Genomic DNA, 26,812 nt, shown 5'->3' on the forward strand with positions numbered 1-26,812 from the left:
TATTGTCTCTGGTTGTTGAAAAGGAAAACATAATTCAGTCAAATTCATTATACAGAAAATGCATGGTCCAATCACACACATTTGCAAAACATCAAGCTACAGTATGTCAAATTCCACAATGTTTTTGTTAATATGTACATTTATTTTCTATTCCCACTTAAACTCCAACCAGTTCTGTTCCATACATCCATACATACATTATGCTGTACAAAGCTAGCACCATATTGAGTCTGCAGAGTGCAACATTGTGATTCTTTATTGTATGTCTCTGAGGTTCCTTGAAAAGATTGGAGCTTTGATGGTATTCTTAAGAGTTCTTCTAGTCAGTCCTGTGTTGGATTCCTCTCATTACTATGGTTGTACTGTAGCACATTCAGGGGGGCAAGTGCTAAGCTACAGAGGCATCAGGGACTGGAGCACTCCATAGGGTCTTGGGAGTCAGGCAGCAGGTGGCAGTTGAAGGGCCAACTGAAGGTAAATACATCCAGGGCCTGAATACACTGCTGCTCTGCCCAGGAGCACACTGACCGGCAGGGCTGCAGCACCCCACCCTGAGGGCTGCAGTGGGGCATGAACATCCCACACACCAGCCGGCGCAGAGGCTGGAAACACGCCAGCTCCGTCAGCACCTAGTAATAACCACAAACCACAGAGGAGAGTGGCTGTACGGTATCTAGTTCCATCAGAATCAAACACTTAAGGGAGGTCCTGCACATCCCATTTATGGTATTCTTCAGTGTGTAGTTGATTTATTGTGGTAGAAACAAGTGTAATGGCTGGGATGGAGTGAATGGTATCAAACACATGAAAACCATGTGTTTGATACCATTCCATTACGGACATTATTATGAGTCGTCCTCCCCTCAGCAGCCTCTACCGCTATGCACCTATATTATGTTACAAATAATGTTCAAGTTAACTGAAAACCCATTAAATAAAATATAAATTTCATGTGAAATTGCTATTGTTCGGTGTGGTTGTGTGTTGACAGGCCAGGTGTGCGGTCTCACCATGTACTGGCGGAGCAGCGTGGCTGCCTCTCTCTGGTCAGCAATGGACAGCCAGATGTTAGGGAAGGAGGTGAGGTTGTAGCTCAGGCCCTGGCACATTTCCACCTTGATGGGCTCACAGGACGAGCCTGGGGGAGAGGCATGGAGAGACGGATCCAGAAAAGGCTACTAGTCTGTCATAATGGAGTCATTCTCTTGAAGGCTTAGCAGTTGTGTTACAAATAAACTCAGCAAAAAAATAAACGTCCTCTCATTGTCAACTGTGTTTATTTTCAGCAAACTTAACATGTGTAAATATTTGTGTGAACATAAGATTCAACAACAGACATAAACTGAACAAGTTTCACAGACATGTGACTAACAAAAATGGGATAATGTGTCCCTGAACAAAGGGGGGGTCAAAATCAAAAGTAACAGTCAGTATCTGGTGTGGCCACCAGCTGCATTAAGTACTGCAGTGCATCTCCACATGGACTGCACCAGATTTGCCAGTTCTTACTGTGAGATGTTACCCCACTCTTCCACCAAGGGACCTGTAAGTTCCCAAACATTTCTGGGGGGAATGGCCCAATCCCTCACCCTCCGATCCAACAGGTCCCAGACATGCTCAATGGGATTGAGATCCGGGCTCTTCGCTGGCTATGTCAGAACACTGACATTCCTGTCTTGCAGGAAATCATGCACAGAACGAGTAGTACGGCTGGTGGCATTGTCATGCTGGAGGGTCATGTCAGGATGAGCCTGCAGGAAGGGTACCACATGAGTTAGGAGGATGTCTTCCCTGTTACGCACAGCGTTGAGATTGCCAGCAATGACAACAAGCTCAGTCCGATGATGCTGTGACACACCGCCCCAGACCATGACGAACCCTCCACCTCCAAATCGATCCTGCTCCAGAGTACAGGCCTCGGTGTAACGCTCATTCCTTTGACGATAAACGAGAATCCGACCATCACCCCTGGTGAGACAAAACCGTGACTTATCAGTGAAGAGCACTTTTTTCCAGTCCTGTCTGGTCCAGCGACGGTGGGTTTGTGCCCATAGGCGACGTTGTTGCCAGTGATGTCTGGTGAGGACCTGCCTTACAACAGGCCTACAAGCCCTCAGTCCAGTCTCTCTCAGCCTATTGCGGACAGTCTGAGCACTGATGGAGGGATTGTGCGTTCCTGGTATAACTCGGCAGTTGTTGTTGCCATTGTGTACTTGTCCCGCAGGTGTGATGTTTGGATGTACCGATCCTGTGCAGGTGTTGTTACACGTGGTCTGCCACTGCGAGGACGACCGTCTTGTCTCCCTGTAGCGCTGTTTTAGGCGTCTTACAGTACGGACATTGCGATTTTTGCCCTGGCCACCTCTGCATTCCTCATGCCTCCTTGCAGCATGCCTAAGGCACGTTCACACAGATGAGCTGGGACCCTGAGCATCTTTCTTCTGGTGTTTTTCAGTCAGTAAAAAGGCCTCTTTAGTGTCCTAAGTTTTCATAACTGTGACCTTAATTGCCTACCGTCTGTAAGCTGTTAGTGTCTTAACAACCGTTCCACAGTTGCATATTCATTAATTGTTTATGGTTCAATGAACAAGCATGGGAAACAGTGTTTAAACCCTTTACAATGATGATCTATGAAGTTATTTGGATTTTTACAAATTATCTTTGAAAGACAGGGTCCTGAAAAGGGACGTTTCTTTTTTTGCTGAGTTTATATGATGTGTGTGTTGTGTATTGATGGCTCACTGAAAGGGGGATAGGTTGAGTTGTCACAGTCGTGCTCATCTGTCCCATCTGCACAGTCAGTCCAGCCATCACACAGCCACTCCTGGTGCAGGCACTCCCCACTGCTGCAGGCAAACTGAGGAGGACTGCATGTTCCTGTCACAAACAAGGAAACGGGTGATCCACTCCTCATATTTCCAGCGCAAATCCCTTAAACCACTGTTAGATGTTTTAATAAATTGGCTTATTTTCTACATTAGAAGAGCCATAATAGACTAGATACAGGGATACCGATCTGGGTCGTGTTCAGTAAGAAGGAAACATTTTGAAACAGAGTGAAACGGGGAGGTACTACCTGAATGGAACCTTGTTTGTTGTTGCTAAACTTTTTGCTACAGTCTTTCCTACTGAACACTACTCTTCTGTGTATGGGGGGGGGGGGGGGGGGGGGACGACTCACTCTCGGAAAGGGAGATGGCCTGGTAGGAAGCGTTGAAGCCACTGTCTGCTATACCCTCGTCAGCCACAAACACCACGGTTATCTGGGGCCCAGAGGAGGTCAGCTCAGGAGGCAGGCTAGTGCCACAATACCTGGGACAGGATAGAGAAGGAACGCTAGAGCTGGCTGTGGTACAGTAACAGTGTTACAGGCTGTGGCACAGTAGGGTACAATTAGCCTGGTTCCAGATCTGTTTGTGACCATCTTCTGTTTTGCAACCATAGGAGTCCCCACCACAGGCTACTACAGTACACCTTCTTATCAATTAAGAGTGATGTTACTGTTTTGAATGTTTTATGGTACACATATAGTGTCATACTTGCTTGATTTCAGAAAATGTCATTTGACTGGATGTACTTGCTTTTCAACCCTTCTGAGCTCATTTATAGGTAGTGTATGAAAGAACACATTGTGAAGCTGACATAACAGATTTTACCGTCCGAGTACTCTGCCGGTCCCGCTGTCAGCACTATCATGCACCTCCACATAGTCAAACTCACACACGTCCTGGGTCTCCAGACTGAAGTTGAGGAAACTCAGCCTGATCACATGACCCTCCTCAACAGAGATCCGCCATGTGCACAACTGACGGAGAAATAAGAGTAAATTAAACATCATATACCATGGTAGGATTTCATGAAGTCTATTCTGGGTTTATGGCTGGGTACGTCAATTAGATACGATGCACGTTAGTGATTTTGGTGATTTGCTAGATCAGGAGTAGGTAGGTACAGTACCTGTTGATGAGGGTAAGGTTTTGGGTGGTTTGGAGTTGCCAGGTAGCCGTAGGGTCCAGTCTTTTGGCCCCCACACTCTGTTCAACAACATAGCAAAAAATGAGGATAATTTGTTTTGCATAGATAAGCAAACAATTGCCCTTTTACTATAATTGATTACCAGGCTTCCTCACGACTTTGTCCACGTGATGAACGAGACTTAGACGAATGACAGTGCGAGTCTACCATTTTACATAACAGCCTTATTTTGCTTGTAGCTGCTGTGTTAATGCAGGTAAGTCACTCTGACGCTGAGTGTGTACTGTGCTGCACACCCTGTTCTTACCTTTGTGCTTGTGGCTGCAGTTGGCCTCATCAGAGAGGTCATGACAGTGGGGCTGACCGTCACACACTGACACAGGCAGGACGCAGCGCCCGTGGTCACACATAAACTCCTCCCTGGAGCAGCTCTCTGAGAACAGACGCACACACACACACACACACACACACACACACACACGTTGCTGATGTTACGTGTTCATGCACTGTGAACATACAGTGCCTTGCGAAAGTATTCGGCCCCCTTGAACTTTGCGACCTTTTGCCACATTTCAGGCTTCAAACATAAAGATATAAAACTGTATTTTTTTGTGAAGAATCAACAACAAGTGGGACACAATCATGAAGTGGAACGACATTTATTGGATATTTCAAACTTTTTTAACAAATCAAAAACTGAAAAATTGGGCGTGCAAAATTATTCAGCCCCCTTAAGTTAATACTTTGTAGCGCCACCTTTTGCTGCGATTACAGCTGTAAGTCGCTTGGGGTATGTCTCTATCAGTTTTGCACATCGAGAGACTGACATTTTTTCCCATTCCTCCTTGCAAAACAGCTAGAGCTCAGTGAGGTTGGATGGAGAGCATTTGTGAACAGCAGTTTTCAGTTCTTTCCACAGATTCTCGATTGGATTCAGGTCTGGACTTTGACTTGGCCATTCTAACATCTGGATATGTTTATTTTTGAACCATTCCATTGTAGATTTTGCTTTATGTTTTGCATCATTGTCTTGTTGGAAGACAAATCTCCGTCCCAGTCTCAGGTCTTTTGCAGACTCCATCAGGTTTTCTTCCAGAATGGTCCTGTATTTGGCTCCATCCATCTTCCCATCAATTTTAACCATCTTCCCTGTCCCTGCTGAAGAAAAGCAGGTCCAAACCATGATGCTGCCACCACCATGTTTGACAGTGGGGATGGTGTGTTCAGCTGTGTTGCTTTTACACCAAACATAACGTTTTGCATTGTTGCCAAAAAGTTCAATTTTGGTTTCATCTGACCAGAGCACCTTCTTCCACATGTTTGGTGTGTCTCCCAGGTGGCTTGTGGCAAACTTTAAACAACACTTTTTATGGATATCTTTAAGAAATGGCTTTCTTCTTGCCGCTCTTCCATAAAGGCCATATTTGTGCAATATACGACTGATTGTTGTCCTATGGACAGAGTCTCCCACCTCAGCTGTAGATCTCTGCAGTTCATCCAGAGTGATCATGGGCCTCTTGGCTGCATCTCTGATCAGTCTTCTCCTTGTATGAGCTGAAAGTTTAGAGGGACGGCCAGGTCTTGGTAGATTTGCAGTGGTCTGATACTCCTTCCATTTCAATATTATCGCTTGCACAGTGCTCCTTGGGATGTTTAAAGCTTGGGAAATCTTTTTGTATCCAAATCCGGCTTTAAACTTCTTCACAACAGTATCTCGGACCTGCCTGGTGTGTTCCTTGTTCTTCATGATGCTCTCTGCGCTTTTAACGGACCTCTGAGACTATCACAGTGCAGGTGCATTTATACGGAGACTTGATTACACACAGGTGGATTGTATTTATCATCATTAGTCATTTAGGTCAACATTGGATCATTCAGAGATCCTCACTGAACTTCTGGAGAGAGTTTGCTGCACTGAAAGTAAAGGGGCTGAATAATTTTGCACGCCCAATTTTTCAGTTTTTGATTTGTTAAAAAAGTTTGAAATATCCAATAAATGTCGTTCCACTTCATGACTGTGTCCCACTTGTTGTTGATTCGTCACAAAAAAATACAGTTTTATATCTTTATGTTTGAAGCCTGAAATGTAGCAAAAGGTCGCAAAGTTCAAGGGGGCCGAATACTTTCGCAAGGCACTGTATATGTTTCCTAAGGCAAAGATCAGTTCAGTGTACCTGTTGATTCTACCTCTGACCCAGTACTCACTCTGTTCAGGTGTGATGGCGTGGTACTGGGCGGTGAAGCCTCTGCCTCCAATGCTCCCGTCAGAACGAAAGGTCACCCACACAGTGCTGCTGTTGGTGTTTACAGTAGGGGGTGCCACGTTGCCACAGAACCTAGGGTGGAGAGAAACGTTCACTTTGAAAATGTCTGCCCCAAAAGGCAACCATAATGTATCGTTATTCTTCACCTAAAATCCCTGAACAACAGAAATGCAAAACAAAACGTCTGGGGCATAAAGCAGAAAGAGTTGCTACCTATACAGAACTTGTATGCCACCTAGCTGCCACAGTGTGACATGAAGAGGATGCTTTTTCAAGAGGCTGCCATGCACTAGGTTCAGAAGCATGTAAAACGTGTCCATAGTCACTATATGTTACATCCCCTTCAGTATAGGTTCATCTGATCCTAGATCTGTGATTAGAGGCATCTTCTACCTCGAAACAGGTTTAGACACAGTGCGTTTGACCCACCTGGTGACAACAGAAGGTTGCTCCGTCTCCTCCTGAAGCTCCAGCCAGTCAAAGAGGCAGGGGGACGGTCCTTCTATGGTCAGAGAGGACACATGGATCTGGACCAGGGATGGGGGGCGCGCCCGTATCACCCAGACACAGAGAGAGTCTGGGGGATACAACCCAGGGTGGTTGGGGGAGCTAAAGCTACCCTCTGAGTCTGTCAATACGCCCCCACATCCTGAGACAGACAGACAGACAGTGAGAAAAGTACAGGGTAGTGTATCACAGTATTATTACTGTGTTGTACGTACACTATTTGTAGGTAAGTACGCATCTGTAAGGTACAATCATTGGAATATAATTACTTAGTATTTTTCTATGGATACAACTGTAGTAGATAAATACCCACTAGTTTCAGGGGTAGGGTATCTGGCTGGCACTGGGGCCACTGTACTGTCCCTCTGACTGTGGTTGGTGGGGGTTGTGGGTAGACCATGAGGCAATCCATCTCCAGTCAACAAGTCCAGGGGATTGGTCGACACCACTTCCCCATCCACACTCTGCCCCTTTAGTTCTGTGGTGTGAAGAACCCAGTGAGAGAGAGAGTAAGAGGACATTAGTGAATGACACAAGTTCATAGGTACTGTTCTGCTATTCCATGCTCAAGGAACCATATAGTGTATGAATTGGCAATGTTAGTTTAAATAAGGACATTGTGTCCATAATTATGTAGGTGTCTATGACGTTGATATTTTTTTAAATTAGGGTTCTTCCTGCTTTGTTTGAGAGATGAGTGAAATGTATGTACACCATGCTCTGTAATCAGTTCCTTTTGAGGATCAGAGGTCCCACTGTTCCACCCATAGAATTACATCGATTTACAGTATCTGTGTGGTCCCACTCCTCCCACTGTCCCCATCCCCGTCCCATCCCTCACGTGTGAAGATGAGCACCAGTGCCAGGACCAGGGCTGCTACCAGGAGCACAGCAGCAGCAGAGACTGCCAGGGCCCCCCAGCTAGACCACGAACCTCGCAGACGCATCACACACACACTGAACACACCTCGGCCTGGGACACATACACACGTACGCATGCACACACACACGCAAACCAACACACACACACACACACACACACACACACACACACACACACACACACACACACACACACACACACACACACACACACACACACACACAGGGAGGAAGATGGGAGAAAAGACATGGGTGGTTGAGGAAACTTGAAGTTGTTGTATCATTCCTGTCCCTCAGAGAATTCTTGTTTCCACTTTCCTATTGTGGAAGACAACAACTAGGTCAAATTGAATAGGTCTTGGCATCTGGAAACAACCAATCCTATTGCATATCCAACTCCGGTGTTATATGATGTTATGGAACGGGGTAACTAGGTTGTCAGACTCACTGTTTGCTGCTTGGTTCTTTACTGGTTCTGGGGACATGACAGTACTGGCAGAACTGAATCCTTCCACTTTCTCCTCACGCTCACCCTCAAGCTCAAACGCGGGGTTGCAGAAAACGTTCTGGGAAAAGAAAAGACAATTGGTATAACATGGAACACCAAGTAACTTCCCACCATGAAATACAAGGTTGACATAAAAATTGAAACCAGAATTCCAGGCCCACACAAGCTGTCGCTGTCCTCACTTTGTAAATGTCAGAGGATTCTGAGTAAACAGATACTTCGGTGAGGTCTGTCATCTTCGGTTCAGTTTCAGTCTTCCAGGGAAACATTGAAAATCCACATCCTAAAACCCACTCGACCCACAACGTAGTCTTGTGTTGTTGTTAAGAGCACAGCAACAACAGGTGTGTTGGAATGTGAAAGGCGAAAAGGTCATGTTTCAGCAGGAAATCTCAATGTGACAGATAAAAGAGGCCTGTATCTTTCCAGAGTGATTGATTCATCATTTTGTTACGAATGCCCCCCAAATATATTTATATATCTATATAAATCCACAATGTAAAAAATCCCACAAGAACAAAATATTTAGTCCACCAATTTGAGGTTTAAAATCCAGTGAAAGTCCCCCCGGTGTTTATAGTTCGGTTCTCCTTTCATCACTTTATTAAGTCATGGCGTGTCTGTGTGTGTGAGGTAGGTAGATGTGTAGTCTGTTCTTGTTTTGTTGAGGGTGAGTAATTTGTTATAAAAGACGCCTAGAACTTCCTTCACAGTGTTCCACAAAGCCGAGTCAGCTGAGAGGACTGAGCTCTGGGGCAGGAGGGGGGTTGGGTGGAGTGGGGTGGGGTGTGGGGGGCGCTCAGAGTAAATTCTCTATAATACGCATAATGATCACCTAATCTCCTAAAACGTTTCTCACACACTACACACACACAAACAATGGCAAGCAAAAACTGTGTCATTTACAAATCATACAGTGTATTGGCAACATGGCCCTAACTTGGAGTGAAGTTGGAACCCTGTAGTGGAACTGGGTTAAAAGGATTTGATCTCAGATTTAAGTTTCTGTTTCTCATTTCTGATTCTCACTGATGGTCATCCCCTTTATTACTGACTCAGTAGATGATGCAACAATTTCTAAATATTACAGGCTATTTTAGTCTCAAAGTAAGATATTATAGTTCAAATAAAGATACCAACACATGGATAATAGTGTTTTATGAATCCTAAATGTAAAGTGAAATCACCCAGTTCTGGGAAAACGTGACACAATCCATGCTTTTGTGTTTGCTGTGGTTCGTTAATGGATAGTCACTCATCAAACAAGAGAACTACATCGTTTGTAGACATATATTTTAAGTCAGACACCAACAGAGACGGAAAGGAGTAAGCACATACTTGTCATGCATGCTGTCACTCTGTTGTTGTGTGCGGCCTTCTCCTTCAGCTCTGTCAAAGAGGGTGAGTACTGAGATGGTCAGGGAGATGCACGAGTCAGAAGTTACCGTAACCAACAACACCGTTCACGATCTCTCAGTAATGTGTTTGTATCTCAGTAAAATGTTGAATTTCCGTCAGACATGTGTCTGTATGTCAGTCATGTCTGTATTTCAGTAATGTGTCTGTATTTCAGTCATATGTACATATGTATTTCAGAAATGTGTGTGGGTCGTTCCACCAACAAGGAGCCTTTTTAGAAGTGTAACTTTGTAAAAAAAAAATATATATATTACTATTTTTAACATTCTGTCATAAAGAGCACACTTAATTTAAAAAATCCCATCTGAAGATGTTAAATTAATAAAATCACAATAGTAAGTGCCTATTAAGTGCCAAATAAAGTTGACCGTTACAGGGTTGGCGATTTCATCATAAAACAGTCCTGGGGCGGCAGGGTAGCCTAGTGGTTAGAGCGTTGGACTAGTAACCGGAAGGTTGCGAGTTCAAACCCCCGAGCTGACAAGGGACAAATCTGTCGTTCTACCCCTGAACAGGCAGTTAACCTAGGCTGTCATTGAAGATGAGAATTTGTTCTTAACTGACTTGCCTGGTTAAATAAAGGTAAAATAAATCAATAAAAATCCCCTCGTGACAATGGGAAAGGAAGCTTGTTGTGTGCAACAGGGAGTAGCTTCACAAAAAAAACAAATGGTTCAACAATATCTAGCCTATCTATGGGTAACAGGGTAGATGTGTTGTGCTTGATCCACTCAGCTTTCCGCCACAAAACACCAGAGAATTTCCAGAAAGAAACCAGCTCACCTGCTTTTACATGGTTTGACTATTATATGTTTAATGTTTCACCATACGTCACAGGGTTGACCTTAAAATGAAGGACAGATGTAAAGGATTCACGGAGGGACATGTCAAAATGGCATATTATCAAGTCTTTATTCATATAATAAATCTGACTTAGTGAATTCTCCATGTGGTCTATATTAAATCACACTTCATTTAATATAACAGGCTTTTACAATTCAATATTGGTGCACATTTCTACTTAAAACATCAAAGTGACTGTATTTCAGTAATATGTGACTGTATTTCAGTAATGTGGCTGCATTTCAGTAATGTGCCTGTATTTCAGTAATTTGTGACTGAATTTCAGTTATATGTCTGTATTTCAGTATTATGTCTGTATGTCAGGAATACTTCTGCATTTCAGTATTATGTCTGCATTTCAGTATTATGTCTGCATTTCAGGAATATGTCTGTATTTCAGTATTATGTCTGCATTTCAGGAATATGTCTGCATTTCAGTATTATGTCTGCATTTCAGGAATATGTCTGTATTTCAGTATTATGTCTGCATTTCAGGAATATGTCTGGATTTCAGTCATATGTCTGCCTGTATTTCAGTGTGGATGCAGGGGGAAGACTACGGGGACTATGAGGATGAACAGCCCCAGAACTGTTCCATCGCTGAGAAGATCAGAGGCGGCAACGTGTCCTACTCTCAGGCAGGTACCGAGGGCAGCGTGCTGACCTATCACTGTAAGGCAGGACACTACCCGTACCCCGTCAGCCAACGGGTGTGCAGCGCCGATGGGGAGTGGTCCTCCATGAGACTGGCCGATGGCAGACGAGTGTCGCGAGCCTCCTGTAAAGGTAGTGTTTCCGGGGATACAGAAGGAGGAAGGTGATGAGTTAGTATCTGATAAACTACTGCTGTATTCTCCTCTGTCTCTCCATCTCTTTCTCTCACACAATGTGTTTCTCCCCCTCTCTCGCTCTCTCTTTCTCTCTCACAGAGATAATGTGTCCAGGCCAGCTCCAATTGGACCATGGTGAGTTCTGGCCCAGGGAACAGTGGTTGAAGCCAGGGGAGAGCCAGAGTTTCTCCTGCCACAGTGGCTTCAGCCTGTCTGGGTCGGCTCAGAGGAACTGCACCTCTCTAGGAGACTGGACAGGCACCATCCCAGTGTGTGATAGCCAAGGTGAGAAGCACTCACCCTTGTACAACATGCCAGGTAAAGTAAGCTTCAGCATGTGTTGCTCCGTACGGTGCACAATATATTAAGTGGTAGAACGAGGATTCATATCAGAAGTAAAACATTAAGGTAGAGGTAATATTTGGTGCAAAGAACTTGTGTGCAAAAAAATCTCAGTATTGATTCATAAAACTGTGCCAAAGAGAGTGGACTTTACCTTAGCTAAGTTCAGACAGGAAACGCCACGTATTCGTTTAACCATTTATTAGAAGATTACAATACATGTACAATAGTCTTGGCATTAGGCCCTGCTCCTTCTGGGTAGCTCACTGCCAGAGCATAAATCATGTAAGATATATTAATAACAGGCAGTGAACAATGTACCTATACCGATCCCCCTGACCGAAACAAAAGCAGAGCCTCAACAGGTGGAGGCTGGGGTGCGAAAGCAGAAAGCACACACGCATGGCGAGTAGTGCATGTTACAGCATGCTAGATCGAATCCCCGAGCTGACTAGGTAAACATCTGTCGTTCTGCCCTTGAACAAGGCAGTTAACCCACTCTTCCTAGGCCGTTATTGTAAGTAAGAATTTGTTCTTAACTGACTTGACTAGTTAAATAAAGGTTAAATGAATAAAAAAAAAAATGTGCATGTCACCAAAAACAGAAGCGCATAGAGAATTTTTGTGCAAACCTGGTATACTAAATAGACCGCCATATTAAGATAGTGTGATTCATCTAATTGGTTCAATATCAGCCGAGGCTATCAGCTGATTCAACACTCAGATTTCCTGTATGAAACTGCTGGGCATGATGTACTAATCACTATATACCCTGTGGCCGGACGTAAACGATCCTGACTAAGCACTACCACTCTATTGACATAAACACATCCTTTACACTGAAGACATAGGGTGCATCCCAAATGCCACCTTATTCTCTTTATAGTGCACTACTTTTGACCAGGGCCCCTTGCACTATTTAGGGAATAGGCTGCCATTTTGGACTCTGTCATAGTGGTAAAGTTGTAACTACCGTTGATATTGATATTGTGTGCATTCAGGCCAATGCCCACTCTTACAGAGGTCTGGTTGGTGTGAGAGGGCATTTATTAGTTGAGAGCTGGCTGCACCAATTGTGTTCAAGTGCATACAGGCGTGCATAGAGCCCCACTTACTTCGGTATGATACTTAGATATAAGAAGCTTTTTGAATTGACAGGTACAGAGATGAATGGCGCTTTTCATATTATGCATTATATGGCGCTTTATATGGTGCTATTCATATTATGCATTATAACCCTCTGCATATGCTTTTTGCAGTACTATATAATATAATAATATATGCCATTTAGCAGGCCTTTATGGAAAGCAACTTACATTACAGTGAGGACAAGCATTTTAGTACACCGACACGTGACCCCTGCGGGACTTGATCCCACAACCTTAGCGTTTCTTGTTCCATGATTTACCACCGGATCAGTCAAATAAAGGTGTTTGGATCTTATTATTTAAGTTAGTCTTGATTAGTGCATGTGTCATGGCTCATACAAAATCTTCTCATTTCAGCTGATGACTGTAAGAACCCAGGTGTGCCCCCGGGTGCCCTGAGGTCCGAGGGCCGCTTCCGGAAAGGGGAGAAGGTCCAGTACCGCTGCCAGATGGGTCTGGACCTGTTGGGCTCAGCCGAGAGGGTCTGTCTGGAGTCCAGGGAGTGGAGCGGCTCAGAGACACGCTGCCAGAGTCAGTGCCTTGACTGGACCAGGCTACGCTAGACTAATACATTTCTGCAACATTATGGCCATACCTACATGCTACCTTTTTCTATGTACACTTCAATCCAATGTTATTTACAGAGTCAAAGTTCTGCATATGCTAATATGCTATTATCTGTCTCAAAACAGCCCAGTATGCCTTTGACTCCCCCAGTGCAGTGGCAGAGGCTATGGGAGGCTCTCTGTCTGGAGTCATGGATGTTCTGTCACCTGAGTTCATAAAGAAAAACAAAGGTGATCCATTATAGTGTGTACGTGCTTGCATTTGTGAGTATGCTGTTTCTGTGTATACTCGGTGTGTCATATGTGTTACTTTAAGCTGAGATCATTACACCCCCTATCTTGTCCCTGCGTTCCAGGAGTCACCTTTGGTAGGACCCTGCGGGTGGCTGATGGTCGTATGAACGTGTTCATCCTGATGGATACCTCAGGCAGCATCTCCAAGACCCACTTTAACCTGGCCAGGGGCGCCATTGCTGACCTCATACGCAAGGTCTTACTTTAATTTATGTCCCCACAAACATTGAGGATGCAGATTAAGCCTAGTCCTAGACTGAAAAAGCACTTTCAATGGAGATTCATTTCTGTGCCTGCAAAATCAGCCCTGAGAATCCTCAGAACTTAAAAAACTTCTCACAGATGGTAAACAACACACTATTCTATGGTAAGCCGCTGAAAGAAGTCTAAATAACAGGTTTCTCTCTCAGCTCGACAGCTACGAGATTGAGCTGAATTTCCAGGTGATCTCCTACGCCAGCCAGGCCAAAGATATTGTGGACATTGTGTCCAGCAATGATGAGCATGTCAGGAGCAACGTAAGGAGTGTCCTAAAGAGACTGGCAGCGTTTGATCACCGAAGTATGTCAGCACCTCTCCCTTTCTGCACTTTGTGAAGCTATGACACTGTACAGGAAAATATATACTTTAGCAGTTGACAATTGTTGAGGTGTGCGTGACTGATTAGCATACATGACTGATTAGCGTAGAGTGCCTGGTGTGGTTTGATACAATTACCTGTCACCTACAGGCCACGGGAACAAGACTGGCACCAACCTGTACGCTGCTCTGTATCGTGTGTATGAACGCATGGCCATCCTGAGAGAGAGGAACGAGACCCGATTCAGTGAGACGCAGAACGTCATCCTCATTGAAACAGATGGTACATTGTAGGGAGGGTTCAACCTACTCAAGGACTTTTTCAATAGAATGTTCATTGTGTAGGGAGAGGAGAGAGGCATCCATGTGTATTCTCTCTGCCCCGTAGGGTACTCCAACACAGGGGGTAGTCCCCTGGCTGTCCTGGCTAAGATCCGCTCCCTGCTTGGATACAGCACCTCGGCTCTCGACCACACCGAAGACAAGCTGCTAGGTCAGTTACACAGGGAGCCACACTGAAGACAAGCTGCTAGGTCAGTTACACAGGGAGCCACACTGAAGATAAGCTGCTAGGTCAGTTACACAGGGAGCCACACTGAAGACAAGCTGCTAGGTCAGTTACACAGTGAGCCACACTGAAGACAAGCTGCTAGGTCAGTTACACAGGGAGCCACACTGAAGACAAGCTGCTAGGTCAGTTACACAGGGAGCCACACTGAAGACAAGCTGCTAGGTCAGTTACACAGTGAGCCACACTGAAGACAAGCTGCTAGGTCAGTTACACAGGGAGCCACACTGAAGATAAGCTGCTAGGTCAGTTACACAGTGAGCCACACTGAAGACAAGCTGCTAGGTCAGTTACACAGGGAGCCACACTGAAGATAAGCTGCTAGGTCAGTTACACAGGGAGCCACACTGAAGATAAGCTGCTAGGTCAGTTACACAGTGAGCCACACTGAAGACAAGCTGCTAGGTCAGTTACACAGGGAGCCACACTGAAGATAAGCTGCTAGGTCAGTTACACAGGGAGCCACACTGAAGACAAGCTGCTAAGTCAGTTACACAGGGAGCCACACTGAAGACAAGCTGCTAGGTCAGTTACACAGTGAGCCACACTGAAGACAAGCTGCTAGGTCAGTTACACAGGGAGCCACACTGAAGACAAGTTGCTAGGTCAGTTGCACAGGGAGCCACACTGACAACCGTACAGCTCTATGATGCTTCACTCAAGACTTTATAAATATCTACTCAGATTGTGTGTGTGTGTGTGTGTGTGTGTGTATTTTACGCAGATGTCTACGTGTTTGGTGTTGGGGACAACGTGAATAAGAACGAGCTGAATCTGATTGCCTCTAGAAAGAGACATGAGAAGCACCTGTTCATTCTGAAAGACTACAAACAGCTGGGAGAAGTGTTCAACAGCATGATCAGTGGGTTGTCATGGCGTCATCATTAGATTTAGATGCAACAAATGCATTTGATCATTTCCTGGTACAAATTCTGTATCAAAGTCGTTGTATGTAGTATATTTAGCAATAGAATGTCGGAACCATGCAGAATGAAGTCAAATGCAATAGTGAGGATGCATTTATTTCTAGGTGATAAAAGTGTGACCATGTGTGGGGTGGCACAGGAAGATGTGTCAGAGAATCAGGAGGTGTTTGGGCCCACCAAGAAAGCCTATACCAGGCCGTGGCATGTCAATGTCATCACAGTAAGCCTCATTTAACAGAACATAGAAGACTGTACACAATACACACTATCAAAGACAACTCAATACAGTACCAAGGAAGGTACAGTAAACCCAATCTACTCTATTCATCCCTCTACAGACTGGCGTTAAGTCTGAGACCTGCCAGGGATCCATCGTGACCCAGAACTGGATCCTGACCGCAGCTCACTGCTTTTCTGCCATCAGATTTGAGGGGAAAGTGGACCAAGAGAAAGTGACTGTGAAGCATGGTCAGTAGCCTACCTAATTTGCACATAGGTCTCTGCATTGACCTCAAAATGTTCATGGGTCATTTGGCAGTGTGTCGTCTGCCCATTTAGAAATACCAATCTATAACGCGGGTGATAAATAGCACAGACTACTGATGATTAAATAGGTGATGTCTATTCTACCTTTCATCCCCAAGTAACTAGTAAGGATCAACCTCATGCCAATGTCCCCCAGGTTATGGAGGAAATAAGGCAGCAAAGGTGCTGTTGGTGATCTCGCACCCACAGTACAACGTTAACGGACTCAGCCACAAGAAGGTGAAAGAGTTCTATGACTACGACATTGCTCTGGTCAAGGTTGAAACAATCAAGCTGTCATGGACGGCGAGGTGGGTTTGAGCAGCAACACTAGCTCATGAAATCATTCCCTTGTAAATGGTTCTCATTCCAAACCACCACGATTCCATCTACTTGGTCAAATCATTCACCAGCAATGACATTGTTACAATATTAACATATGAGTACTTTATTTCACTCTATTCTTGTGTAACTACATGACTTCCTGTACCTCCCTGAGTTGTTTATCTGGTATGTGTTCTCTACAGGCCCATCTGCTTGCCGTGTACCAAGCCTGCCAACCGAGCCATGAAGATGAGTCCCAACTCCACCTGTGAACGACACGGTAAGATGATTACTACTCCTCCTGAACAAGCAGACAGTGCAATCCTTCTTTTTTTTTTGTTGCTTGACAAGCCCAACTCACTGGCCAGTTTATTAGGTACACCACCCAGTTCATGAAAATGGATGACTCAGACAGTGAGTCACGAGGCAGACTGGCATCCAGTTACTGTTTGAATGGATGTTAGAATGGGCAAAACAAGTGACCTAAGTGACTGAGCGTGGTGTGATCGTTGGTGCCTTTATTTTTATTTAACAGGCAGTCAATTAAGAACATATTCTTATTTATAATGACGGCCTACCGGGGAACAGTGGGTTAACTGCCTTGTTTAGGGGTAGAATGACAGATTTTTTACTTTGTCAGCTCGGGGATTCTGAACCAGCAACCTTTCGGTTACTGGCCCAGCTCTCTAACCACTAGGCTACCTGCCACCCCTGGTGAGCCACATCCAGTACCAAACAAAACCATCCAGTCAGTGGCAGTCCTGTGGGCGAGAACAGCTCATTAATGAGAGGTGGAATAAAATATACATTGGTGAGTGTATAATAACCGGTTAATGGAGCGTGTGTCTGCAGAGAAAGCCCTGCTACCCATGGAGGAGACCAGAGCCTACTTCATCAACAAGGGGGCTACAGTCAAGGATGCAAAACGCAAGCAAACACACATTCATACAGGGAGTAAGGTTAGTGGTACTCAACAAGCAAACACACATTCATACAGGGTTTAAGGTTAGTGGTACTCAACAACCAAACACACATTCATACAGGGTTTAAGGTTAGTGGTACTCAACAACCAAACACACATTCATACAGGGTTTAAGGTTAGTGGTACTCAACAAGCAAACACACATTCATACAGGGTTTAAGGTTAGTGGTACTCAACAACCAAACACACATTCATACAGGGTTTAAGGTTAGTGGTACTCAACAACCAAACACACATTCATACAGGGAGTAAGGTTAGTGGTACTCAACAACCAAACACACATTCATACAGGAAGTAAGGTTAGTGGTACTCAACAACCAAACACACATTCATACAGGGTTTAAGGTTAGTGGTACTCAACAACCAAACACACATTTATACAGGGAGTAAGGTTAGTGGTACTCAACAACCAAACACACATTTATACAGGGAGTAAGGTTAGTGGTACTCAACAACCAAACACACATTCATACAGGGAGTAAGGTTAGTGGTACTCAACAACCAAACACACATTCATACAGGGAGTAAGGTTAGTGGTACTCAACAACCAAACACACATTCATACAGGAAGTAAGGTTAGTGGTACTCAACAACCAAACACACATTCATACAGGAAGTAAGGTTAGTGGTACTCAACAACCAAACACACATTCATACAGGGAGTAAGGTTAGTGGTACTCAACAACCAAACACACATTCATACAGGGTTTAAGGTTAGTGGTACTCAACAACCAAACACACATTTATACAGGGAGTAAGGTTAGTGGTACTCAACAAGCAAACACACATTCATACAGGAAGTAAGGTTAGTGGTACTCAACAACCAAACACACATTCATACAGGGAGTAAGGTTAGTGGTACTCAACAACCAAACACACATTCATACAGGGAGTAAGGTTAGTGGTACTCAACAACCAAACACACATTTATACAGGGAGTAAGGTTAGTGGTACTCAACAAGCAAACACACATTCATACAGGAAGTAAGGTTAGTGGTACTCAACAACCAAACACACATTCATACAGGGAGTAAGGTTAGTGGTACTCAACAACCAAACACACATTCATACAGGGAGTAAGGTTAGTGGTACTCAACAACCAAACACACATTCATACAGGGTTTAAGGTTAGTGGTACTCAACAACCAAACACACATTCATACAGGGAGTAAGGTTAGTGGTACTCAACAACCAAACACACATTCATACAGGGTTTAAGGTTAGTGGTACTCAACAACCAAACACACATTCATACAGGGAGTAAGGTTAGTGGTACTCAACAACCAAACACACATTCATACAGGGAGTAAGGTTAGTGGTACTCAACAACCAAACACACATTCATACAGGGTTTAAGGTTAGTGGTACTCAACAACCAAACACACATTCATACAGGGAGTAAGGTTAGTGGTACTCAACAACCAAACACACATTCATACAGGGAGTAAGGTTACTGGTACTCAACAACCAAACACACATTCATACAGGAAGTAAGGTTAGTGGTACTCAACAACCAAACACACATTCATACAGGGTTTAAGGTTAGTGGTACTCAACAACCAAACACACATTCATACAGGGAGTAAGGTTAGTGGTACTCAACAACCAAACACACATTCATACAGGGAGTAAGGTTACTGGTGCTCAACAACCAAACACACATTCAGAAAGGTCATAGGTCAAATCCACAGGCCTTCTACAATATAATCTCTATCGTTGGCTCTGCATTTACTACCATTCGTGTATGAGGAGTGAAGTTCTACAAATGTACTTTGTGAATAAGAGTTTGTCTGCATGTATGCCTGCAAATTATGTCTAATTGATGTGCATGTTTGTGAAGGGTGTCGTATGAAGGGCGCGGTGTTAATTGGTAGAACCATTGTTTGATGTTCCTATTTGCAGAGGCCTGACTGTATTAAACAGGCTGAGAACACACTTCTAACTCCTCACGATGCAACTCTGAATGAATACGTGCCAGACAGGTTTCTGTGCTCGGGCGGATCTGCCGATCATATAGATGCAGTAACTTGCAAAGGTATGTTTGTAGGATTAGACAGCATGGGAAGTCACACTATACAACTCGGGAACACATACATTAATTAATATACAAATAATAGGATAAACCTTTGTTATTCTCATGTGTGATATGATCCAACTTTTCCTGACAGGTGACTCTGGAGGCGCTCTGTTCCTTCTTAACAGACTGCGGTATTTTCAAGTGAGAAACACCCCTTCCACTAAATCTTCTCCATGATAAGCATACTTCATACTAGCATATAGAACTACGTACCAGTATCTGGTGTTTGGTTCATTAGGCCAAGCTAAGTGTACTTTTTGTATGACTCTATTCAATGACCAGGCATATACAGTTGAAGTTGACATACACTTAGGTTGGAGTCATTAAAACTCGTTTTTCAAACACTCCACAAATTTCTTGCTAACAAACTATAGTTCTGGCAAGTCGGTTAGGACATCTACTTTGTGCATGACACAAGTCCTTTTTTCCAACAATTGTTTACAGATTATTTCACTTATAATTCGTTGTATAACAATTCCAGTGGGTCAGAAGTTTACATGCACGAAGTTGACTGTGCCTTTAAACAGCTTGGAAAATTCCAGAAAATGATGTCATGGCTTTAGAAGCTTCTGATAGGCTAATTGACATCATTTGAGTCAATTGGAGGTGTACCTGTGGATGTATTTCAAGGCCTACCTTCAAACTCAGTGCCTCTTTGTTTGACATCATGGGAGAATCAAAAAATATCTGCCCCCAAAAAATTGTAGACCTCCACAAGTCTGGCTCATCCTTGGGAGAAATGTCCAAACGCCTGAAGATACCACGTTCATCTGTACAAACAATTGTACGCAAGTATAAACACCATGGGACCATGCAGCAGTCATACCGCTCAGGAAGGAGACACGTTCTGTCTCCTAGATATGAACGTACTTGGTGCGAAAAGTGCAAATCAATCTTCACAAGGTGAAGATGCTGGAGGAAACAGGTACAAAAGTATCTATATCCACAGTAAAAGGAGTCCTATATCGACATAACCTGAAAGGCCACTCATCAAGGAAGATCCAGTGCTCCAAAACCGCCATAAAAAAGCCAGACTACGGTTTGCAACTTCACATGGGGACAAAGATCTTACTTTTTGGAGAAATGTCTTCTGATCTGATGAAACAAAAACAGAACTGTTTGGCCATAATGACCATCGTTATGTTTGGAGGAAAAAGTGGGATGCTTGCAAGCCGAAGAACACCATCGCAACCATGAAGCACAGGGGGTGGCAGCATCATGTTGTGGGGGTGCTTTGCTGCAGGGGGGACTGGTGCACTTCACAAAATAGATGGCACCATGAGGATGGAAAATGATGTGGATATATTAAAGCAACATCTCAAGACATCAGTCAGGAAGTTAAAGCTTGGTTACAAATGGGTCTTCCAAATGGACAATGTCCCCAAGCATACTTCCAAAGTTGTGGCAAAATGACTTAAGGACAACAAAGTCAAGGTATTGGAGTGGTCATCACAAAGCCCTGACCTCAATCATATAGAAAATGGGCAGAATTGAAAAAGCATGTGCAAGCAAGGAGGCCTACAAACCTGACTCAGTTACACCAGCTCTGTCAGGAGGAATGGGCCAAAATTAACCTAACTTACTGTGGGAAGCTTGTGGGAGGCTCCCTGAAACGTTTGACCCAAGTTAAACAATTTAAAGGCAATGCTACCAAATACTAATTGAGTGTATGTAAACTTCTGAGCCACTGGGAATATGATTAAAGAAATAAAAGCCTAAATAAATCATTCTCGCTACTATTATTCTGACATGTCACCTTCTTAAAATAAAGTGGTGATCCTAACTGACCTGAGACAGGGAATTTTTAATATAATTAAATGTCAGGAAATGTGAAAAGCTGAGTTTAAATGTATTTGGCTAAGGTGTACATAAACTTCCTACTTCAACTGTAGGAATTAATCCACACCCGCGGTTCTATTCCATCTATCCTGCAGGTGGGAGTAGTGAGCTGGGGCACCAAGAACGTGTGTGAGCCACAAGACAGTAGTGACAGGCCCCCTCCTGATGCAAGGGACTTCCACATTAGTGTCTTCCATTTGCTGCCATGGTTAAAACAGCACCTGGGGACGGAGCTGGAGTTTCTACCTATGGACGACTGAGTTTCAACTTGGATTCTCACAAAAAGCTTAAAATATTGATTTAGTAGTGCCAATATAGGAAGGTGGCTTAATAGCAGATAAAGATGCCTTTCCGTTTCCCTACTTTACAGAATAGGACCCATTGTAAAATGAATCAAATTAATAACAATCTATTAAAATATAAAATGAATTAAACATTGCTCATGGTTTTTTACTTTTTAGGCTTTCTGGAAACAAGTACTGTATATCTGACAAGAAAATATGACACTCAAGCAAATCAAACAAAAATGCTGTCTGCTGTGGTTACATTTAGTTAAAACATCTGTACCTTCAAATGTATGTAGTGTAATAACAGTGATTTGTTGATTAGCAGCAGGTAACTAAATAGTTTGTCTACATACAGCCACAGGGTACAACGGCTAGATTATTTTCCTGAAATTACTCTGCACCAATAACATTCTGACAAATCTTAGATTAGAATAGCGTTTGAATGCCAGCCACCCAATCAGCCTTCAGAGAACTGCCTGAAGAGGGCCTCTTATTGATTGTCTGTAAAGGTTGGGACAAAATTAACTTGCAGGATTTCTGAAAAACCTTCCGATAGACTGGGCGCCACAAACGTCTTCCTGTGTGGAGAGAAAAAGTCTGTTCAGAGTGGGCAAATACCTTCGGACATGCATTTATTTTACATGACATATGTATATGCTGCGTTTATACAGGCAACCCAATTCTGATATTTTTCTACTAATTGGTCTTTTGACCAATCAGATCAGCCCTTTTGCTAATTATTGGGCAAAAGATCAGAATTGGGCTGGCTGTGTAAACCATAAAATTCATAAAGACATATTTGGTATATTAGTGTGCTCTGATCTTTTCAACCCAATGTGGAGGCCAGTGAATCCCTACTTTGAGAATGTGATGCTGTGAAGTCACTTGATAATATCCAATGTCACTTACTTGTGACTGTGGAAGATCAGGCCATTGACTTTGAGGTGCTTAGCGGTGAGGGGGCCATCTCACGGAACTGTAAAGCACAGGAAGAGCCCAATAATGAACAACACTATGCATCAGGGCAGCACCTCAGAGCCTATATTGAACTGGGTGTCTCCCATGGCCTGTACTTTATAAGGTTTAAGAAGTGGACATTGAACCAGATGGTTGTAGTTTAAGTTCCAGATTGGGCTATACTGTGTGGGCGATCAGGTCCCAAGTTCACATTACCTTCTACTCTACTAGAATGAATCATGTGTAGTCTGGTATACGCAGTTCCGTAGATAGAGAGAGACCTACTCTGTTGTTGTGCTTGGCCTGCTCCAGGGAGGCAGAGAAGTTGAAGCAGCAACAGGACACGCCCAAACTCTGGCTGACGGCATCATACCTGGAGGGTTAGGTTCATGGATGTAGCAGATTTACCACCATCTGCTATGTACGTGGTTTAGGTTGTTCATGAATTACAAACCAAAAGTGCTCCACACACTAGTAGGAGCACAGAGGCAGGTGTTATTGGTGTTATCCTCCACCACGCTGCGGCCCTCCATCAGAGCCCGCTCACAGACCGATACAGAGCTCCGCTACGAGCCCAGGATGTCCTGACAAACACATGTCAGGTCAGTGTGTGTAGATGGGTGTGTGTGGGTGTTAAGAGATCCAACAGCGCACTGATCCACTCACCCTGTTCACGTGCACGTGATCTTTGGGGACGATGTGTGTGTGGAAAAAGGTTGATTTCCCGGCTAGATAAAAAAAAAGGCAGATAGTTGTCAGTAAAAAGTGAGGAAGAGAAAGAAAAAGGAATACACGTCCACTTGCCAGCAGGGAAACCCACGGCAACGATGACTTCCTGCTTGGTGGAGGTGATGTAGGCACTGGGCAGGTCATACAGACGGGCGTTGGAGTCACGTTTCCTCTGGAGAGAGAGACTCATACAGAGGCTTAACAAGTTCCAGATACGTATTCTGTGCAGACAGAATACCACTGATATTCACCAGGTTACTCACAGGATCAAATGGAGGAAGACTGAAGGGGGCGCTCTTCCAGCACCAGGAAGAACTCTGGAGTTTGGAACTGCAGCTCAAGATTCAGAGCAAACTAGTCGAGAGAGACAATCAGGCACTATTAAGATGTGCAATGCATGCCTGTACAACACCGGGTCATAAAGTGTATCTACAACATAGCGAGAATCACCTTTCATACAGTCAGTGGACACAGAACACTTTGTCTGCTGATTTGTCGCCATTGATTTTTATCATATTCAAATTCCTGGAAGCATATGGACAAATTAAAGTACTTTTCTATCCTAATATTTCTATTGTATTCTAATCTGATATTTCTATTCTATTCCATTTATTTCCCGCACCATACGCTTGTTGAAGTATGAAAATGTACCCACTCATTACTGTAAGTTGCTCTGGATAAGAGAGTCTGATGAATGACTAAAAGGTAGAGTAAATGTTGAAGCAGTGACTGGTCTATGTCATGACTCACCAGGGTAATGTGGTCTAAGTGGATGACAAGCACAACTCGACAGTGCCAAAGGGAGTTGGTATTGTGAACCTTTTGCGACACACCCGTGTTGGGGTCTTTTGTAGAAGGATACAATCATAGCCTCCCTTTAATCCCTATTCACAATGTCTGATATGAGGCATGTTTTCTGGTCTCACCTTCTCACAAAGGTGCTCCCACATCCCCATCACTGACTTCCTGTACATCCCAGAACCAGACACCACAAAGACATGAGACACACACTGTTTGAGGTGTCAACATCTGAATTACACATGATAAAACACGGACAAACACATAAATACAACACAGTGTATCTGCTTCCAAGCTTCATTTTTGTGTTTAAATGTTTCTTGACTAACCTGTACGGGGAACTGTAATGTCTTCAGAATGGTCTCCACTTTAGACTTGAAATCCTCAGGTTTCAGTTTCCCCATAGAGATACCCATCTGAATGGTGACGAACACAACCTGGGAGAGGCAACAGGGACATTGTTAGCTATTCATCTAGACACAAATGACCATTAAAAGGATGCATAACACCATGCCCAAACTGGACGCGTGTGTACATCCGCGTGCACAAACGTGCGCAAATTGATTTTGTCCCCCAACACCAAATGCGATCACGACACACAGGTTGAAATTTCAAAACAAACTCAGAACCAAGCATTAAACATTGATGGCAATTTAGCTAGCTTGCTTGCAGTTGCTAGCTAATTTGTCCTGGGATATAAACGTTGAGTTGTTATTTTACCTGAAATGCACAAGGTCCTCAACTCTGACAATTAATCGACACATAAAAAGGTCAACCGTATCGTTTCTAGTCATCTCTCCTCCTTCCAGGCCTTTTCTTCTTTGGACTTTATATGGCGATTGGCATCAAACTTTCATAATAAGGTGTATTACTACAACCGGCTGACCGACCTCAGTTCATCTTTCAATCACCCACGTGGGTATAACCAATGAGGAGATGGCACGTGGGTATCTGCTTCTATAAACCAATGAGGATATAGGAGAGGCAGGACTTGCACCGCGTTCAGCGTCATAAATAGAACTGACTTCTATTTTAGTGCTTGGCAACGCAGACGCTCGTTGGCGCGCACGAGCAGTATGGGTGCAATGATTGAATAACATGTATGTGTACATTTATTTTGCAACGCGAGCGGTATGGTCAGCATGTAAGAAGCAGGTCTCATAAAACAGCTTTGCAGTGTCCGTGCTTGACAATACATTTATGTTTGCCACTACCTTGTAGCCTTTATTTAATAAGCTGGCCTGTCTGGGCTGGATCTCAGGAAAGAGAATCATGTGAAGGAGATAAGAGAACAAATAAAGGGAAGGGAAAGTCAAGAGATGAAGAAGAGGGATGAGGAGAGAGCGATAGACCAAGCAAAGGGAGAGGAGGTCGTATGCAAAGCCAGGACTTGACAGAACAGAAGAATGTCTGGGCCAAGAAGAAAGATGGGTCGACTTTAAAAATAAATTACTAAAAGTAAATGTGTTTGTACTGCTTGGTCCAAAGTGCTCAAATGTAGGCCTACAAAATGTAATCATTGGATGGACAATAAATAAAGCATCTCATTCAAACATAACAAAGATTAATTGGCTTGAATCAACTATTTAGTTGTACAGAGTTACCTCTAACCTTGGTGCTTCCAGTGATGCCAGCAGCTGTGTAGAGCATGAGGTTTCCAATCTGTTGCCAGTGGCTTTGAGAACATGCTGAGGCTGATGCTTGCTGCTGGAAACCATCTCTGATGGCCCCTGAAGCCCTCACTGATATCTCTTGGAGCTGTCAGAGCTTCTCCTCAGCAAGCTTCTCAGCCTCATCCTCGCCCCCACTGTCTGAGCCCTCAGTCCTCCGACGCTTCTCCCGCGGGTCCTTCTAGGAACTGCGTGGCCTCTTGGATGCCTGCATCAAAAACAAAAATGCAATCATGGTATGGTCAAATAAAACTTAAAGTAAATTGAGGTTGGCATTGTGAAAACATGGTGTATTTTGAACAGTTGAAGTGATACGTTCAGTCCTCTTGGTTACTCAAAATATTGCTAGACAAATTAAAATGCATGCCATTTTCTCCTTTAAAGATAAACGTGTTCTCATACCTTCTCGGGAGAGGAAGCAAAAAAGTATTGGATACTGCGTTTGAGACCTGTGCTCTGAAACTCTGTTGTTCATTCCTCCTTTTGTCTTATCCAACACTTTTAACCTTTCTACAGCCTTCCCCTTCTGGGCAGGGGATGAGGAGGTTTCGTTGGAAGTAGAGAACTACACTCTGAAGGGGTGGCTCTGGTTGACCAGGTAGAGGGTGCTGTCATGGGTCAGTCGGCCAGACTGGCCTCTACCAAGACTCTCGCTGCCCAAGGAAGGAGTTTGGACCAAGCCGAAGAGGAAAACTATTGTTACTTTGACAGCAATTACAGACAGGTTAAGCAGTAGTGTTGAGTGTTTAACTAAGATTAGAGTGTTGGCCTCATCAACAGGCACAATGTAATAATTTCATACCTGTGTTACAAGTACCTCCTTGTCTGCATAACAGGCCACCAGCTTCGCTAGAAGGAATATGAAACATTTTATATAGTTATGCAGTTTAGATAGCCGGCTTGAGTAATCCCACTAGACACCCATTTAAAATGATGCGACAGAAATATGCATCCCAATAATCTGTCCTTTCTC

At 43.9% G+C, this 26,812-nt stretch overlaps 2 protein-coding genes and 1 pseudogene across 2 annotated transcripts; 1 reads left to right on the top strand and 2 right to left on the bottom strand.

Moving 5' to 3' along the window:
• Positions 1–12: 12 nt before the first annotated feature.
• Positions 13–8,849, bottom strand: LOC110507558 (membrane frizzled-related protein). Its single transcript, XM_036964629.1, has 13 exons — positions 8,319–8,849; positions 8,077–8,194; positions 7,588–7,719; positions 7,060–7,224; positions 6,669–6,888; positions 6,163–6,311; positions 4,283–4,408; positions 3,958–4,034; positions 3,657–3,805; positions 3,182–3,312; positions 2,743–2,877; positions 1,011–1,138; positions 13–629 (listed from the first exon to the last, which is right to left on the bottom strand). The coding sequence occupies exons 1-13, from the start codon at positions 8,403–8,405 to the stop codon at positions 405–407; spliced, it is 1,842 nt and encodes a 613-aa protein (XP_036820524.1). The 5' UTR covers positions 8,406–8,849; the 3' UTR covers positions 13–404.
• Positions 8,850–9,438: 589 nt separating this feature from the next.
• si:ch1073-280e3.1 (complement factor B/C2-B) lies at positions 9,439–21,823 on the top strand. Its single transcript, NM_001124201.1, has 18 exons — positions 9,439–9,537; positions 10,936–11,184; positions 11,328–11,513; positions 13,076–13,249; positions 13,411–13,515; positions 13,641–13,774; positions 13,989–14,139; positions 14,309–14,440; positions 14,546–14,650; positions 15,450–15,587; positions 15,756–15,871; positions 15,990–16,119; positions 16,334–16,487; positions 16,704–16,780; positions 17,353–17,459; positions 19,385–19,517; positions 19,651–19,700; positions 21,494–21,823. Exons 1-18 carry the CDS (start codon positions 9,480–9,482, stop codon positions 21,656–21,658), a joined length of 2,364 nt encoding a protein of 787 aa, NP_001117673.1. The 5' UTR covers positions 9,439–9,479; the 3' UTR covers positions 21,659–21,823.
• LOC110507073 lies at positions 21,491–25,819 on the bottom strand (annotated as a pseudogene).
• Between the last annotated feature and the right edge of the window lie 993 nt (positions 25,820–26,812).

This window comes from Oncorhynchus mykiss, chromosome 27 (genome assembly GCF_013265735.2).
Source record: "Oncorhynchus mykiss isolate Arlee chromosome 27, USDA_OmykA_1.1, whole genome shotgun sequence".
Lineage (NCBI taxonomy): Eukaryota > Metazoa > Chordata > Actinopteri > Salmoniformes > Salmonidae > Oncorhynchus > Oncorhynchus mykiss.

Excerpts from the sequence above, each read along its gene's own strand:
- LOC110507558 (XM_036964629.1), bottom strand. The coding sequence starts at position 8,405 with ATGTTTCCCTGGAAGACTGAAACTGAACCGAAGATGACAGACCTCACC. Across the intron at positions 6,889-7,059 it reads ATACCCTACCCCTGAAACTA|GATGTGGGGGCGTATTGACA; the intron begins GTGGGTATTTAT and ends TGTCTGTCTCAG. Across the intron at positions 630-1,010 it reads CGCTGCTCCGCCAGTACATG|GTGCTGACGGAGCTGGCGTG; the intron begins GTGAGACCGCAC and ends GGTTATTACTAG.
- si:ch1073-280e3.1 (NM_001124201.1), top strand. The coding sequence starts at position 9,480 with ATGCATGCTGTCACTCTGTTGTTGTGTGCGGCCTTCTCCTTCAGCTCT. Across the intron at positions 11,185-11,327 it reads GTCGCGAGCCTCCTGTAAAG|AGATAATGTGTCCAGGCCAG; the intron begins GTAGTGTTTCCG and ends TCTCTCTCACAG. Across the intron at positions 13,775-13,988 it reads TTGCTGACCTCATACGCAAG|CTCGACAGCTACGAGATTGA; the intron begins GTCTTACTTTAA and ends TTTCTCTCTCAG.